We start from the raw sequence: 13,786 nt of genomic DNA, 5'->3' as shown, positions 1-13,786 counted from the left end.
TGCTCCAAAATGAGCTGTATTTTCACGTGGGAACTGTATTTTAAATTTTTATCATGTTGGCGGTTGCGTTTGACCACAGTTTCAGACCTCGTTCTACCAACCAGCCAATTTTTTTTTTCTTTTTTCTTTTTTTAAGAAAATGTTATCCTACAAAAATATCAGCAAACCACAAAATTGAAAAAAAAAAAAAAAAAAAAAAAATCTTATTTTGAAGAACAGCCTGCGTTCCGTGGGCGTTGGGCGTGAATTTTAAAGTCGAATCTTCTTCTTTTTATAAAAGGAACCTCCAACGAACCCGCAAACAAAAGAAAAATAAAAGAGAGCCGTGACAGTTACACATTTTTGTATACTTGCGATATTTTTACTGTGAAAAAGTCTAAATCACACAAATATTGATATCAACAAATGATTAATGATAAATAAAAAAATAATATTAATAATAAATTTAAATAAAAATTAATAAAAATTTGCCAGGTATACGGGATACACTACTTACTTATTACTATTTTAAAAATAGGCTTAGGATGACTATTATTAACTATTATATCAAAACATCAGTTTAAGAAATAAAAGATTTTGTCAGTTAAGTTAACTAGAATTATTTGATACCAGTAAAATATTGTTTTCAAGTGGACTGTATTTGGTAGTGTGTAACTCAACAAGTGCAATTAATTAGAGTTTACTATTATTCAATCTCGATCTACACCAAAAACCGATCAACATACAAAGATAAATAGCTATTTTCTTGATTAAAACTCTTTAAAAAGAAAAAGAAAAAGAAAAAATACAGTTTAGTATTTTTCTTTAATAAAATTATTTATCCCAATTCAGTGATCCTAGACATACACAATGCGTCCATGTGGCACCGCGTTTTCCCTCTCTCTTTCGACGGCGTTTACCAGTCTCTCTCTCTTAATTCTTCAACCATTTCGCGTCTCTTTGGTCAGCCTCTTCTTTTTTCCTCTCCTCCATTCCTCAATACCATAAACTTTTTCTACCATTTTTCTCTCCAAATTTTCTCGGTACATAAATTACTTCTTACTTTTTCTTTTTTGATTCAGTTTAAAAATTTTCTTGGAAGAGAGAGAGAAAGAGGATACTCAAGAGAGAAGTTTCTCGCACTTTCCACCAAAAACCCTAGTGGTGAACTTTCGATGGGTTTGGCTCGCGATGCATCACCTACCTCGATTTTTTGGTCATAGTAGCAAGCAAAGCAAAGGCATGGATCGGAGAAAGAACTCGAGGAAACCGAAGCTAGAGCGCCGCAATGCTGTGAAGCACATTGAGTACGACGCCGCATCGTCCTCTTCCTCTCTGGAAGAGTCTTCTTTGTTTTCTTCTTCTCTCCACACGCGATCTTTGGATTTATCGGACCGCACGAGCTTCCGAATCGAAGGAATCGACGGCGAGTTCGATGTGATATGCAAGAGGTTAGGGCTATCGGGACCCGAAGACTTTGCGATACCCGCGGCGGCGTGGGAAGCACGGAAGATCCGATCGTCTTCGGATCTTCTTCCCAGGTCTAGGTTGCAAGGGTTGGATAGTCCGAAAATAGAGGAAGTGAAAGACACGGCGGTGAGGACCGAGTCCGAAGCTGAAGCTATAGCTGAATTGATTTGTGAGAGAATTGTTGATGCTGTTAGAATAGTGGATGAAACTGAGTTGACTCGGTCTGATCCAGCCGAGTCAAGTGGCTGTTGTGTGACCGGCGGTTGTGGTGGTGGTGGAATTAAAGGAACTCGGCCGCCGGTGCTAAAGCCACCGCCGGGGATGAGACTTCCGGCTATCGATATGGCTTGCTCGACTTGGGACCTGTTGAAGGACTTTGCGGGCGATGGTGGTCCGGTAATGGTTCATGGCGGATTGTTAAGTTCTTCATCAGATGAAGAAGTGAAAGAGGAGGAGGAGGAGGAGGAGGAAGAGGACAAAGGAGGAGAAGAAAAAGAAGTTGAGGCGGCGGCGGCGGCGGCTACGGTGAAGAGAGAGTTGCTATCGGAGTCGTCTTGTTCGTTTACTACGAATGATGACGATTCGTCTAGCACTACCACGGACCCTACGTCTAGTATTTCTCCCAATGGGAGATTTAGGCGTTCTATTGCGTATTGGCAAAAGGGTGAACTTCTGGGACGGGGCTCCTTTGGATCTGTGTACGAAGGAATCTCTGAGTAAGTTTTCCAAAGCTGTTTATACTATGCTATGACTATGATACATTATTTAGCTCTGCATTCTTTAGATGACAAAGTTTTAACCTATAAACCCGTTTGGAGGAATCTCTTCCAACCCCATTACGTGGATGATTTTTAGATGACAGAGCACCTATAAATTCGTTTGGACGAATCTCTTCCAACCCATTACGTTATTATCCACGTTTATTATTTGAATAAGTAACATGACTTATTAAAAATGTCATGTGACTAAAATTAGGGATTTTCCTCTAAATCGATTTTGATAGTTGTTACAACGGTGGAGAGGATATTTGAACTTTGGATGTCTTATTTGGAAACATTAGGAGTGCCAATTAGTTGAGCTACAAGTTTCTTGGCTTCCTCTTCCATATAAGCTAGCGATTGATTATTTCTTTATTAGGAAAATTAATAAAAAAACCCATGTAGTTTCTCCAAAACATGAAACCGCAATAGTTGTAATGTATCACTTATGGTCTGATTGGATTGAGGGGGAGGGAGGGGAAGTAGAGTAGAATAGAGTGGAATTGACACAAAATTAGCCTATTTTTAGCCACCTTTACTCTACTCTACTCCCCTCCACTTCCCTTCCTTAATCTGTTGTGGTATTGTTTTATGTTATATGTAAATCAGTAAACATCTATTAAAATAAACTGAGTTTTTCGTTTTTCATATGATGACACATGTCCATATTTAAAGCTATATTTTCACATAAAACAATACCACATAGGGGTTGTGTAAGTGTTACACTAAAAAAACTCCAGGGGTTAAATGTTAGGCAATTAAGATTTCGTACATAAAACATTAAGGGCACACTTGATATGCTTTAATGGAATGGCTATTCAATTATTTGGTTGCATTTTTATTACAAGTAATAGTTATTTATTCCTTATAAATAGATATTCCTTTAAGTGAGGAATATCTATTCCTTTCTAAAATTGATGTAATAGCTACTCTTTAATACATGTAATAACTTTAGAAATTATTATATTTCCAAAAATACAAAGTATCTCTATTTACATAATAATTATAAAATTATTATGTTTCCAAAAATACATATTTGTGGTTTTATTCCTATTTCATAACCAAAAGTATTAATAGGATTAGTTATTCCATTACATCATCTTTTTTTTAGTAATGCGGATTACGATTCCTAACGTGATTGCCATTTAGGAATACAAATCTTCTGTACTACTTTTTGTGTACCACTTTATGTTCCACCAATCATAATTTGTCATTTACTGAATTTTTTTTTTCCCATTTTAAATTTTAGTTATTTTGTAAGAAAAGTATAATCAATACATGACAAGTTGTGATTGATGAAATATAGAGTGATACACAATAAATGGTATAGAGTATTTGTATACGCCATTTAGTGTACTAAATGTACCCTAAATGTTACAGTGAAACCACGGGGAGATTGTTTATCTTTTTGCCTTATTAATTTATTATTTTTTTAAGAGGAGAGAAAAGAGGGAAGGAGTGGGGCGGGGGGGTGGAGGTTGGCAAAGTTCAAATGACTTGCTGCAAGTTTGTTGTTTGATAATATTAATGTTCTCCTCTTTCTAATGAGCTAAAGCTCAAATGCTACCTCCTTCTCCCCGTGTAAGAATAGTTTGGAGGTGAAGTCATGGATATAAGAACTATTGGGTGCATTTGTAACTTATCGATCCAAAGAAATATTAATGATCTCCTTCGTGTTAAGTCATTTTTGTTATTGCAATGCCTAATATGTAGAGATCCACATTACCTTAAATTTTATGGCCCTATTCTATAACATAACAAATTGTCAAAGAAGTAACTGTTGTTGGCTTAGATGTATATATCTATCAAGTTAAAGATTTGATGCTACTTTATTTATCAACAATTGAAAAGAAAAGATTTGATACTACTTTCTATTAGGACCTATTGAGAAGTTGAGTCCACATTCTCAGTGGTCCATACCTTCATAGTCATGCTTTAAACTAAAGATCAGAGGAAGACTAGAAGAACACTTTTTTGATAAGCAGACTAGAAGAACACTTTGACTATAAAAGAGAGTGACCTTATAGTAATTTTTTCATAAATGATAAAAACTTTCCATAGCAACTAACAACCCTTTGAAATGAGGTGTCTCACTATTTTTGTGAAAGTTGAGGCAGCTCATGAAAACCTAGTTCAGGTGAGTACGTTATGATAGACGAAGTCCAATTGAGAGAAAGATCTAGATCGAGAGATTGTTTGGCATTGATGATATAAATTGGAACCTTTTGCTGATGCTTTTAGAAAGCTTAGATTAGATCCCTACAAGTGATGAAAAAGCAGATTGATCCACAGATGCTATGTTTTGGTGGTTGGCTGTGTTGGTTTTATGATGCAATCTTCAAGTTACCTGGTCATTATTTGAACCTAAGACCTACTACAAAACTGTCCTACCCCATTACCACCTGCCTAGCAGATGGATTTAAATGCCAGAATCTTTATATTATCAAATCAAGAACTTTCTTTATTTTTTGTTGGTCCTAAACGGTTATTTGTAACTCCACCTGTGTCTGTGCATAGTGTTATATATTTGTTCACAACTGTTCCCAAGCCCAGGAAAAGGAGGAGGGTTTGGTAGGTTGACGGCCAGCGTAAAATTTAGTCACTCTATTATGAATGGATCTTGATCTGTTATTTGTACTTCTTTGTTTATAATTAATTCTCCCTGCCCCCTCCGCAGCGATGGATTCTTCTTTGCTGTGAAGGAAGTTTCACTTCTGGATCAAGGAAGTCAGGGAAAGCAAAGTGTTTATTACCTTGAGCAGGTGAGGCGGGTTTTTATTTTGATCTGGTGTAATGTTTTGGTCCTGAGTATTGATATTCTCTGATATTCTGACAATCTTGGTAAATTTTTGGGACTAAAAAGTATTCTGTTCCTGTGTTTTTGGTGAGATTCTTATTTTTTTCATCCTGTGATTCCTTTTCAGGAGATCAGTCTTTTAAGTCAGTTTGAACATGAGAACATAGTTCAATACTATGGCACAGATAAGGTACTTTTTTTCCCATGCTCTTTCTGAGTCTTGAATCTAGACCACATAATATGAAAGTTGTCATTACAGTTCATCATACCATTCACCCACTGTTGGAACTAATTATGCTTCTTAAAATCGCTATTCAAAGTTTAAATTGCTTATATATATATATATATATTTGATTGGTAGTTACACACACATCTAGTGGGTCTACAATGCATGACCTCACGTTACCTTGCGTTTATAAGGGGAAGAGTTGTCATTTGAGCTAGAGCTGAGTGGCAGTTTAAATTACTTATATTCATGTCATGATATTTAAGCAAACTCCTCATAGTGACTTGTCATGCTCTCCTTGGCTTGATACTCCTGCCCTGTGGTGCCTGTCTGCACCTGTATAAAAGAGTCCAATTTTATGTATTGATAGTGAAAAATATTAATATGTAGTACTGTCTGCTATATAATTTATTATCAAGTTATTACTGCGTAATTTCATCCTTTTTCATAGTCTTGCCAGTTACCAATTCAAATATAGTTAAAAATATACATGCAATATAGGTGGATTGACATGCAAGTACAGAATTTCATATGTTGTTGTCTCACATCTAATTCCCGGCTTGTGATGACGTCAGCTGTGGTGTCAGTCATTCTTCTATCCTTGTGTTTGTATCCACATTTTTCATGATTTATATAAGGATGATACTGCATCGCCAAGCACTTTGCAGGATGCCTGATCATCTTCTTTTATTTATTTATTTTTATAAGTATGATATTATATTAAAAGAATAATTACTTCATGCTCACAATAATGAGCATACTGTAACCTAAAAGAATTATGCACAAAATTTAAGTGAATTCTAAAAAAGAGTAGCAATTTGTATGCACAACTCAAATCAAACAAAGTTCTAATAAAAAATAATTCCAACTGGGACCTTGATCTTTCTGAATCTTCAAAAATCCAACTATTTTGCTCCTTCCACAATAGTCACATTTCTTAGTTATAGTTTCTTGTTTTACGTAAATTTTCCCGTTAAAGCCTATCTTACATTCTGATCTATGGTGGTTGCAGGATGAATCAAAACTATATATCTTTCTTGAGCTTGTAACCAAGGGCTCCCTCCAAATGCTTTATAGGAGGTATCATCTTCGAGATTCCCAAGTCTCCGCATATACAAGACAGATTCTGCATGGTTTGAAGTATCTTCATGACAGAAAAGTTGTTCACAGGTGAAAGTCATTCTCTGTGTCATTTGTGCTGCATTTACATGTGATCCTTAAGTTATATTGGTTATCTTGTTCTCACCTGATTTTGACATTGTTTTATTGCTTAGATATGTGTTCCTTATATCTGGTTTTATTGTTTTCAAGTTCTATGTTTATCTTTGCCCCCAGTGAGCTGCATCATAAGTCAGATCCATTGCCACAAACCAGACCAATTGTTTTTTTTGGGTGCCTCAACCTCCCCTCCCCCCCCCCCCCCCCCCCCCCCCCCCCCCCCCCCCAAACAAAGTTGGGGGATGCTGTGTCACATGCATGATGTGATTGCTTCATGGCCTTCTAGAGGCCTCACCTAGGTGAATTTAATTGGAACCTCAGCCTCAAAAGAAAGTGTCATATGCCCCAAACTTTTCAACCAAAGTTCTTTATAAAATTGAAGTGTTTCATTAATTCATCCTGACTTCTACTACTCCTAGTCTTGGTCTCCTAATATAGTCAGTAAAGCCAAACAAAAATATGTAAAAGACCTGAAATAGGAAACTATGGTCCATGTTTGGAAAATCTAGAAATTGCTAACATAATCCCCTGCTTAAACCATAATAAGCAGTATTAGCATGGAGGCCTTGAATTAGGCCTCATACTGAATTTATACCTCATTTTGAAATTTCTTTGTTATTTAAACTTGCTTATCCTTAGCCTTTGGTACTTCCATCAGAGGTCCCTGGAATTGAGTGATTGGTTTTTCTTGATGAACACTTATTTCAGCTCTAGATTATCTATTTTCTCACCTGGTCTCTGAAGTACTGAATTTAGTTTCTTTGAAAACCCTTTTTATTGATTTATTCAAGCTTTTCATGATTGGAAATTGGAGAGGGTGGTTTCCCTAATGGGTTTGTTGTATCCTAATTTAATGTTTGTTGTGGGAACTGTTACTTGTGATGGGTTCCAAACTGTTAATTTGTTGTATGCTCTCATTATGAATGTTTAAGAGGTGCTAGTGGTAGCCATTTGGTGTGTATGGGGCAGCAAAGTGTCTAAGAAACTGGCTTTCCTTGTGGCCACAACTGCATTGGGTAAAATTTTTAATATGGCTAATCTATTAAATATAATACTATTCTGGTTAACCGGCGTTGCATGTTTACGGGTAAATGTGAATTTGTGGATAATCGATTGTTGCATTTCTCACTTGCTCACGAGATGTGGTCCTTTGTGTTTTCTGCATTTGGGTTTCATTGGGTGATGCCAATGAAGTTAATAGATGTTTTATTTTGCTGGAAGGGTTGTATGGCCAGCATAGTAATAGTGTCATTTGGAATGCAAACTCCTTATTGTCTTATGTGGACAAGTTGGAGAGAGTAAAACAACAAACCTTTGAAGGCACAGGGAGATCTAGTGACTACTATTGAGATAAAAGTCTTTTCTTTTGTTTGTTTGAATGTTTTACCATTGTTGGGGGAGTATCTTGTAATTCTTTGGTGGAGTTCATGGACCGCTGGAATCTACTATTGTGAATGTTAGGAGGCTCTATTATGTGAGCTTCCTCTTATCTAATAACATTCTTGGTTACTTGTAGAAAAAAAACATTGTTTAGGAAATCACTATTTTTTATGCCTTTTCTAGAGCAAAGGTTGAGAGGTGATTGGCAGTTCCACTATGCAGAGATAAACACACAGTCACTTATCTCTTTCTTTCATGTTTTGAAGGGATATTAAATGTGCAAATATCTTGGTGGATGCAAGTGGATCTGTGAAGCTTGCAGATTTTGGATTGGCAAAGGTTTTTATTTTTTTATTTTATTTTTTTGCTTCCTCTATCATTTTTTTTTCCATCATCTTAAACAACTTCTGAAACGATTTTCTTTTCTTTATCTAATATTGTGTACCATTTTTCAGGCTACCAAATTGAATGATGTTAAATCTTGCCAGGGGACTGCATTCTGGATGGCCCCTGAGGTTTGGCTTTACTCTTTTCTTTTATGTTTTTAGACTAACAAGTGGTTCCTGTAACAATGAATTCTCTTATGGTCAGTTTCAAATGTTGGAGAAAACATGGTTTTAAATATTATCTTATTTGAGTGCATGTCAGCTCTGTTAACAGTTATTGCTGATGCATTATAATTTTGCTCTTTTATTTGTTAGGACTTGTGTGTAAGTCATGGACTGGCATTCTTTATAATGTCTGTGTAGCTTGACTGCTTCAGTTAGGAACCAGCATCGTTGGTAATTGCAGTTGGAAGCGTTGAGTTTGGCACTTTTAGGAAAACCTTTTTTGGATGGCTCTTAAATTTTCCTTTCTTCCTGAACTTTGATAGATCCATTTCATAGACTCAATCCTGTTGCTGAATTCACCAGTTCATATTGGTAACTGACAATTGGATTGAAAGCTAAAATAGCCTTATAAATCATAGAAAATGTAGGCAATCCAAAGTGTGCAGTGCAACAGTGTATATCAGACTGAGGCACCATTATGATTATGTTATTTTGTTCTTGCAGTTCTGACAGAATCTTGATATTCTGTGTTGGTACTTGATAACCTTGTTTCTCATCCTAATTGAATCTAAAGTGCTGCAGTTTGGTAACCATATGGACCTTATGCATTTGACCTGGTTACTTACCTAAGAGCCTGTCTGGTGTGGTGACCTGTCTTGTGAGTTGTGGATTGTCCCATCTCAGATCATTTTGGATTTAATGTGAAATTATTTTCTAGAAATGAACTACATAGGGAAAGCACAACTTAACTAACCTTTAGTACCAACTTGATGCAAACGGTAAAGAGTTTGAGGAAAACAACATTGAACATCAAACAATTCAAGAATTGCTGTCTTGTTTTGATGTGGGGCCTTCTTTGTATTTCATGGGCTACTTTAGTTACTATTTAGTCTTTCATAGGCCTTCTTTGTATCTTTCATAGGCTACTGAAAAAATAGGTCATATATATAAGCTCGCCGTCGTGCATCTGAACTTATCTTTTCCATAATTTTACATCATCTATATGTTTAAGCTAGATCATTTCAATAAGTTGATGGGCATTGAAGGTTGATGATGGGTTTTATACTGCTGCATTTTTGGTGGAGTATCACAAAATTTGTGTAATACCGGCCTTTTCTTTATCTCCAATTAGAAATTTTTTGTTTAGATGGCCTAATGCTATTTTTTGGAGGCATACATATATTTAGTGGACATTTCTTTTGCCTTTGAAAGAATTGAACCTAAAAGATATTACACATTTTATAAACTTTGCCATTTGTTGTTGGGGAGATTGCATGCTGATTATATGGAGTATATAATGTCTAGTAAATTTTATCAATTACACCTATTTGCCCCTTTCCAAGGAATTCATTTTTATTCATATCTACAAAAATAAAGTGTCAATTGTTTCTGATTATCATGCTGTGCATGTACAGGTTGTTAATAGGAAGAACCAGGGTTATGGACTTCCAGCTGATATATGGAGTCTTGGATGCACAGTATTGGAGATGTTAACCCGTCAGATTCCATATGCAGAATTGGAATGTGTGCGTGTCATGCTTTTCTTTTCTTTTTTTCTCCTTGGTGTTTATTGTTATGATGATGGTGATGTGTTTTATGTATTGGTGAAACATGTTCTTCTCTTATAATTGTTTAGATATACTTGTTTGGTTGATTTTGAGAAAATTCTATGGTATTCAACACTTCAGTTTGAAGTCAATATTTCTTGCACGTGCGTGCGCGCACACACATGCACGTATGTATGTATTCTATTTTTGTAATTTTTATTAAAAAAATTTATATAATTTTCTCTTTGCTGATGCAATGCCCTTGAGTGGAACCTGCATGATATATCTTACTCCTTTTTTTATTCATGCAATTTTATTAGTTGCTTGACTGTTGCTTTTGTGAGATTAACAGTGTTGTTTACTTTTGTGACTTGGCAGTTTGCAGCATTATTTAAAATTGGAAAGGGTGAGGCACCCCCTGTTCCTAAGTCTCTCTCAAAAGATGCACAGGATTTTATCCTGCAGTGCCTTAAAGTTAATCCAGATCATCGTCCCACTGCTGTTCAGCTCTTAGACCATCCATTTGTAAAGAGGCCACTCTCCACATCCTCAGGCTCAGCATCTCCTCGCAGTCTTGGTAGACGGGGTTGAAATATTTTCCTTCACAAATCCATGAAAGATGATAAGGTGAAAGTTATTATTTATTTTAACATCTTTATGTAGCCTGCTCTTTCTTCCTGACACTCCATGACAGTGGAAGTAAACAGAATAGGAAAATTGAACATGAATGTTACCTCTGGCATGTTGTTGAATCCTGAATAATTGAGAAATTCCTTTCTATTAATTAGAGTATCAGACATTGTCATGGGTGTTCATCTTTGTCACAACATGAGAACCTTATTCCTTGCTAGAAGACATGAGAAGAACCCTAAGACACTTGGAATAACTGTTAATATTTTCTATTTAGGAACCTGAATTTCCACCACTATGATCATTATATTTACTAAGCTGGGCATTGGATTTAAACTGTCCTGTCTTTGTCGTTTGGATTGGAGTTGTTGAGCTGAAAAATTCTCCATTAATTAACATGATAGATTTAGCCTTCCTCCTAGGGCCAAAAAAAATACCTGAGAGTTACTCATCGTTTTCCCATATCTGCCGACATGCTCGTATGTTACTGTTTCAAAAAATTTTATGCATCTGACATTTTCTCTGCATCTTGGGTTAGTTTTATTATTTTCAGTCACTGATACAAACTCTTTGCTATTGATAGCAGCTATGTCCATCTTTAAGTGCGCAAGAATTTTTTCGTGTTGCATCCCCAAGTGAAGTGTTCTGGGACCCGTGTGGCAGCCATTAAGTATTTCTTGTTCAGTGGACAGTAAAAAGTCAATCTGCATGCATGTTATGGCTGAAATCAAATTTCTAAGCATTGCTTTAGTTCTAGAAATGGATCTAAAACTGCGAAGCAGCATGCAGTGCTTGCAGCTCTTAAATTCTTTTATTGTTACTTTGTCTGCCATGGGGGCGGGGCTGGGGCAGGGGGTGGAGTAGGGAGAAAGAATTCTTTGATGTGCAGTAGTTCTTTATTCTAATATTTTTTTAGAGTTGAGAATATAGGGTTGAAAGATTTTAGGGGCAAGGTGTGAGAGTAATTGTTGTAATATTAGGAGGGCATACACAATTTGTATATATCTATTAATGGACAATGTGGAGTACATCTTTTTTAAGTGCAAGTTTTTGCCTATTTTGCTTTTGTGATTTATTGTATGCACTGTTCATTTCATTGAATAAAGAATATGATGAGTTTGTTATAGCCCCAGGAGGTGGGGGTGGTTTAAAAATTTGGCTCCCAACGCCACTATGAAAATCATTTCTTCTTGTGAACGAATGTCGAATCGTATCAATGACAATGAAACTTACGCTGGAATATGAACTTTCCAACATGGGTTTGCGCGATAAGATTCTTTAAAAAAAAAAATCGAAAATAGCATAGCCCCAAATGTCTATGAATCTCGCCCCTTTGAATTCCAAAGACAAACGAATATCTCAGAACTTTGAGTAGCCTTTGGAATCCATACAAAGGGATCCTAGTCGCCTCATAGCAAATTGTTCTTCAAGCGTCACTAGTAATGACAGAGTCCATTGTCGGTACCTTCTGGCCTTATGTTCAACTGCATCAACAATTAGCACTGTTTTAGAAAAACGATTTTGGTTTTCTCAACAAAGATTGCAGAGAGTTACCTAGATTCATGGATGCCAAAAGAATTGTGGCGAAGCAGCGAACTCAAGTCAAGAGGTCCCTCTAGTTCTAATTTTGATAGCTAATAGATAACTGCATTGGAACGCAAGGGCATGAGCTTACTTAGAGCACTATCATCAGGTCTCTCAAATGTGCCAAATGTCAAATATTTGGCACATTTGACACACCAAACACAAAAACAGGCCCTCATCAGGTATGCTAAATGTGCTAAAATTATAGAACATGCTATAGTATGCTCTCATTTTTGAGAGCGTATGGATGAAAATGCTATTTCTGAATATTATTTTTTTATTCCTCGTTCTCTCTCCTCTCTCATCATTTTGCATTTTTCTCTTCTCTCTCCGTCACTCTCTATCTCTTCCCTCTCAGTCCTCCCTGCTCAAGATCTCTCTCATCTTTGCTCAAGATCTCTTGCCGCCTCACCTCGCCGTCAACCTCCACAGCTCTCACCGCCGACCTCCACAACCCTTGCCGCCGACCTTTAGATCTCTTAATCGGGTCATGGGTGTGATATTTGGGATGGGTTTCGATGTGTGGGTTTTGGGTCATTGATTGATCGGTTGGGTTGGGATTTTGGGCCGGTGGTTGTGGCGGTGGTTGGTTGAGTTTTGGGCCGGCGATGTTTGTGGTAGTAGTGGGCGGTGGTGTTGTGGCTGTAGTGGGTTTTGATGTATGGGTTTTGGGTCATTGATTGAACGGTTGGGTTGGGATTTTGGGCCGGTGGTGGAGTCGTGGTTGTGGCGGTGGTTGGTTGAGCTTTGGGCCGGCGATGTTTGTGGCTGTAGTGGGCGGCGGTGTTGTGGCCGTAGTGGGTTTTGATGTGTGGGTTTTGGGTCATTGATTGATCGGTTGGGTTGGGATTTTGGGCCGGTGGTGGTGTCGTGGTTGTGGCGGTGGTTGGTTGAGTTTTGGGCCGGCAATGTTTGTGGCTGTAGTGGGCGGCGGTGTTTGTGGCTGTAGTGGTCCGGCAGTGTTTGTTGAAGATTTTGAGTTTCTTTTTCTTTTTCTTTTCTTTTTTGTTGAGGTTGTTTGATTTGGAATTTGTTGGAGATCCAGTGATTGTGATTTGGGCTGGAATTTGTTGTAGTTTGTGGAGGTTGATTTGCCGTTGGTGGTGATTTGCCGTTGCCGTTGGTGGTTTGTGGAGGTTGATTGTGATTGTAGTTTAATGTGTTGGAATTTTTTTAATATTATTTAATGTGTAGGAAATATTATTTTAATATATAGAATTGAAGTATAGAACATCTGATAAATGGTATGTTGTAAAATGATGTTCTAAAATGATAAAGTGGGTTTTTGGTGTGTTAAAATGGCATTTTTTTTTAGAGAGCTGATGAGAATGCTCTTAGAAGTTAGAACATGCACGAGATTCTCAAATGAAACTGAGATTTGATTTGGCACATCCTCTCCCAAGGGGTCCTAAACTTCTAAGAGCATGGAGGATTCTAGCCCCATCGTGCTAGTTGGTAGAATTTTTGAAGTCCTAAAAGGAAGGACATCCTTAACGGTAGAGGAACTCATATAGAAGACCAATCTACCCTTCACGGCTACGCTAAACCCTCGTTTTCAAGTGTTTACTCATTTTCAAAATCCTAAATTTTAGCTTTTTAAAAATCCCTTCCCTCTAACCTCACTAACCAATACACAAATTCAAATT

At 37.0% G+C, this 13,786-nt stretch overlaps 1 protein-coding gene across 3 annotated transcripts; it reads left to right on the top strand.

The window, feature by feature from the left end:
* Positions 1 to 843: 843 nt before the first annotated feature.
* On the top strand, positions 844 to 11,631 carry LOC115959824 (mitogen-activated protein kinase kinase kinase 1-like). 3 transcript variants are annotated; one of them, XM_031078424.1, is made up of 10 exons: positions 870 to 942; positions 1,062 to 2,165; positions 4,885 to 4,969; positions 5,132 to 5,194; positions 6,243 to 6,400; positions 8,095 to 8,167; positions 8,284 to 8,343; positions 9,795 to 9,905; positions 10,305 to 10,553; positions 11,143 to 11,631. In XM_031078424.1, exons 2-9 carry the CDS (start codon positions 1,171 to 1,173, stop codon positions 10,515 to 10,517), a joined length of 1,758 nt encoding a protein of 585 aa, XP_030934284.1. In that variant the 5' UTR covers positions 870 to 942; positions 1,062 to 1,170; the 3' UTR covers positions 10,518 to 10,553; positions 11,143 to 11,631. The 3 variants fall into 3 exon arrangements, with proteins under 3 accessions (XP_030934283.1, XP_030934285.1, XP_030934284.1); XM_031078423.1 differs by having other exon boundaries at positions 844 to 2,165; XM_031078425.1 differs by having other exon boundaries at positions 844 to 2,165; positions 11,140 to 11,631.
* Positions 11,632 to 13,786: the final 2,155 nt, after the last annotated feature.

Source organism: Quercus lobata, chromosome 9, assembly GCF_001633185.2.
Source record: "Quercus lobata isolate SW786 chromosome 9, ValleyOak3.0 Primary Assembly, whole genome shotgun sequence".
Classification (NCBI taxonomy): Eukaryota; Viridiplantae; Streptophyta; class Magnoliopsida; order Fagales; family Fagaceae; genus Quercus; species Quercus lobata.
The sequence above is the reverse complement of the archived record's forward strand: the minus strand, read 5'-3'. Positions and strand labels throughout refer to the sequence as shown.

Coding starts and splice junctions, on each gene's coding strand:
- LOC115959824 (XM_031078423.1), top strand. CDS start 1,171: ATGCATCACCTACCTCGATTTTTTGGTCATAGTAGCAAGCAAAGCAAA. Junction 2,166..4,884: donor GTGTACGAAGGAATCTCTGA/GTAAGTTTTCCA, acceptor CCCCCTCCGCAG/CGATGGATTCTTCTTTGCTG. Junction 4,970..5,131: donor GTGTTTATTACCTTGAGCAG/GTGAGGCGGGTT, acceptor ATTCCTTTTCAG/GAGATCAGTCTTTTAAGTCA.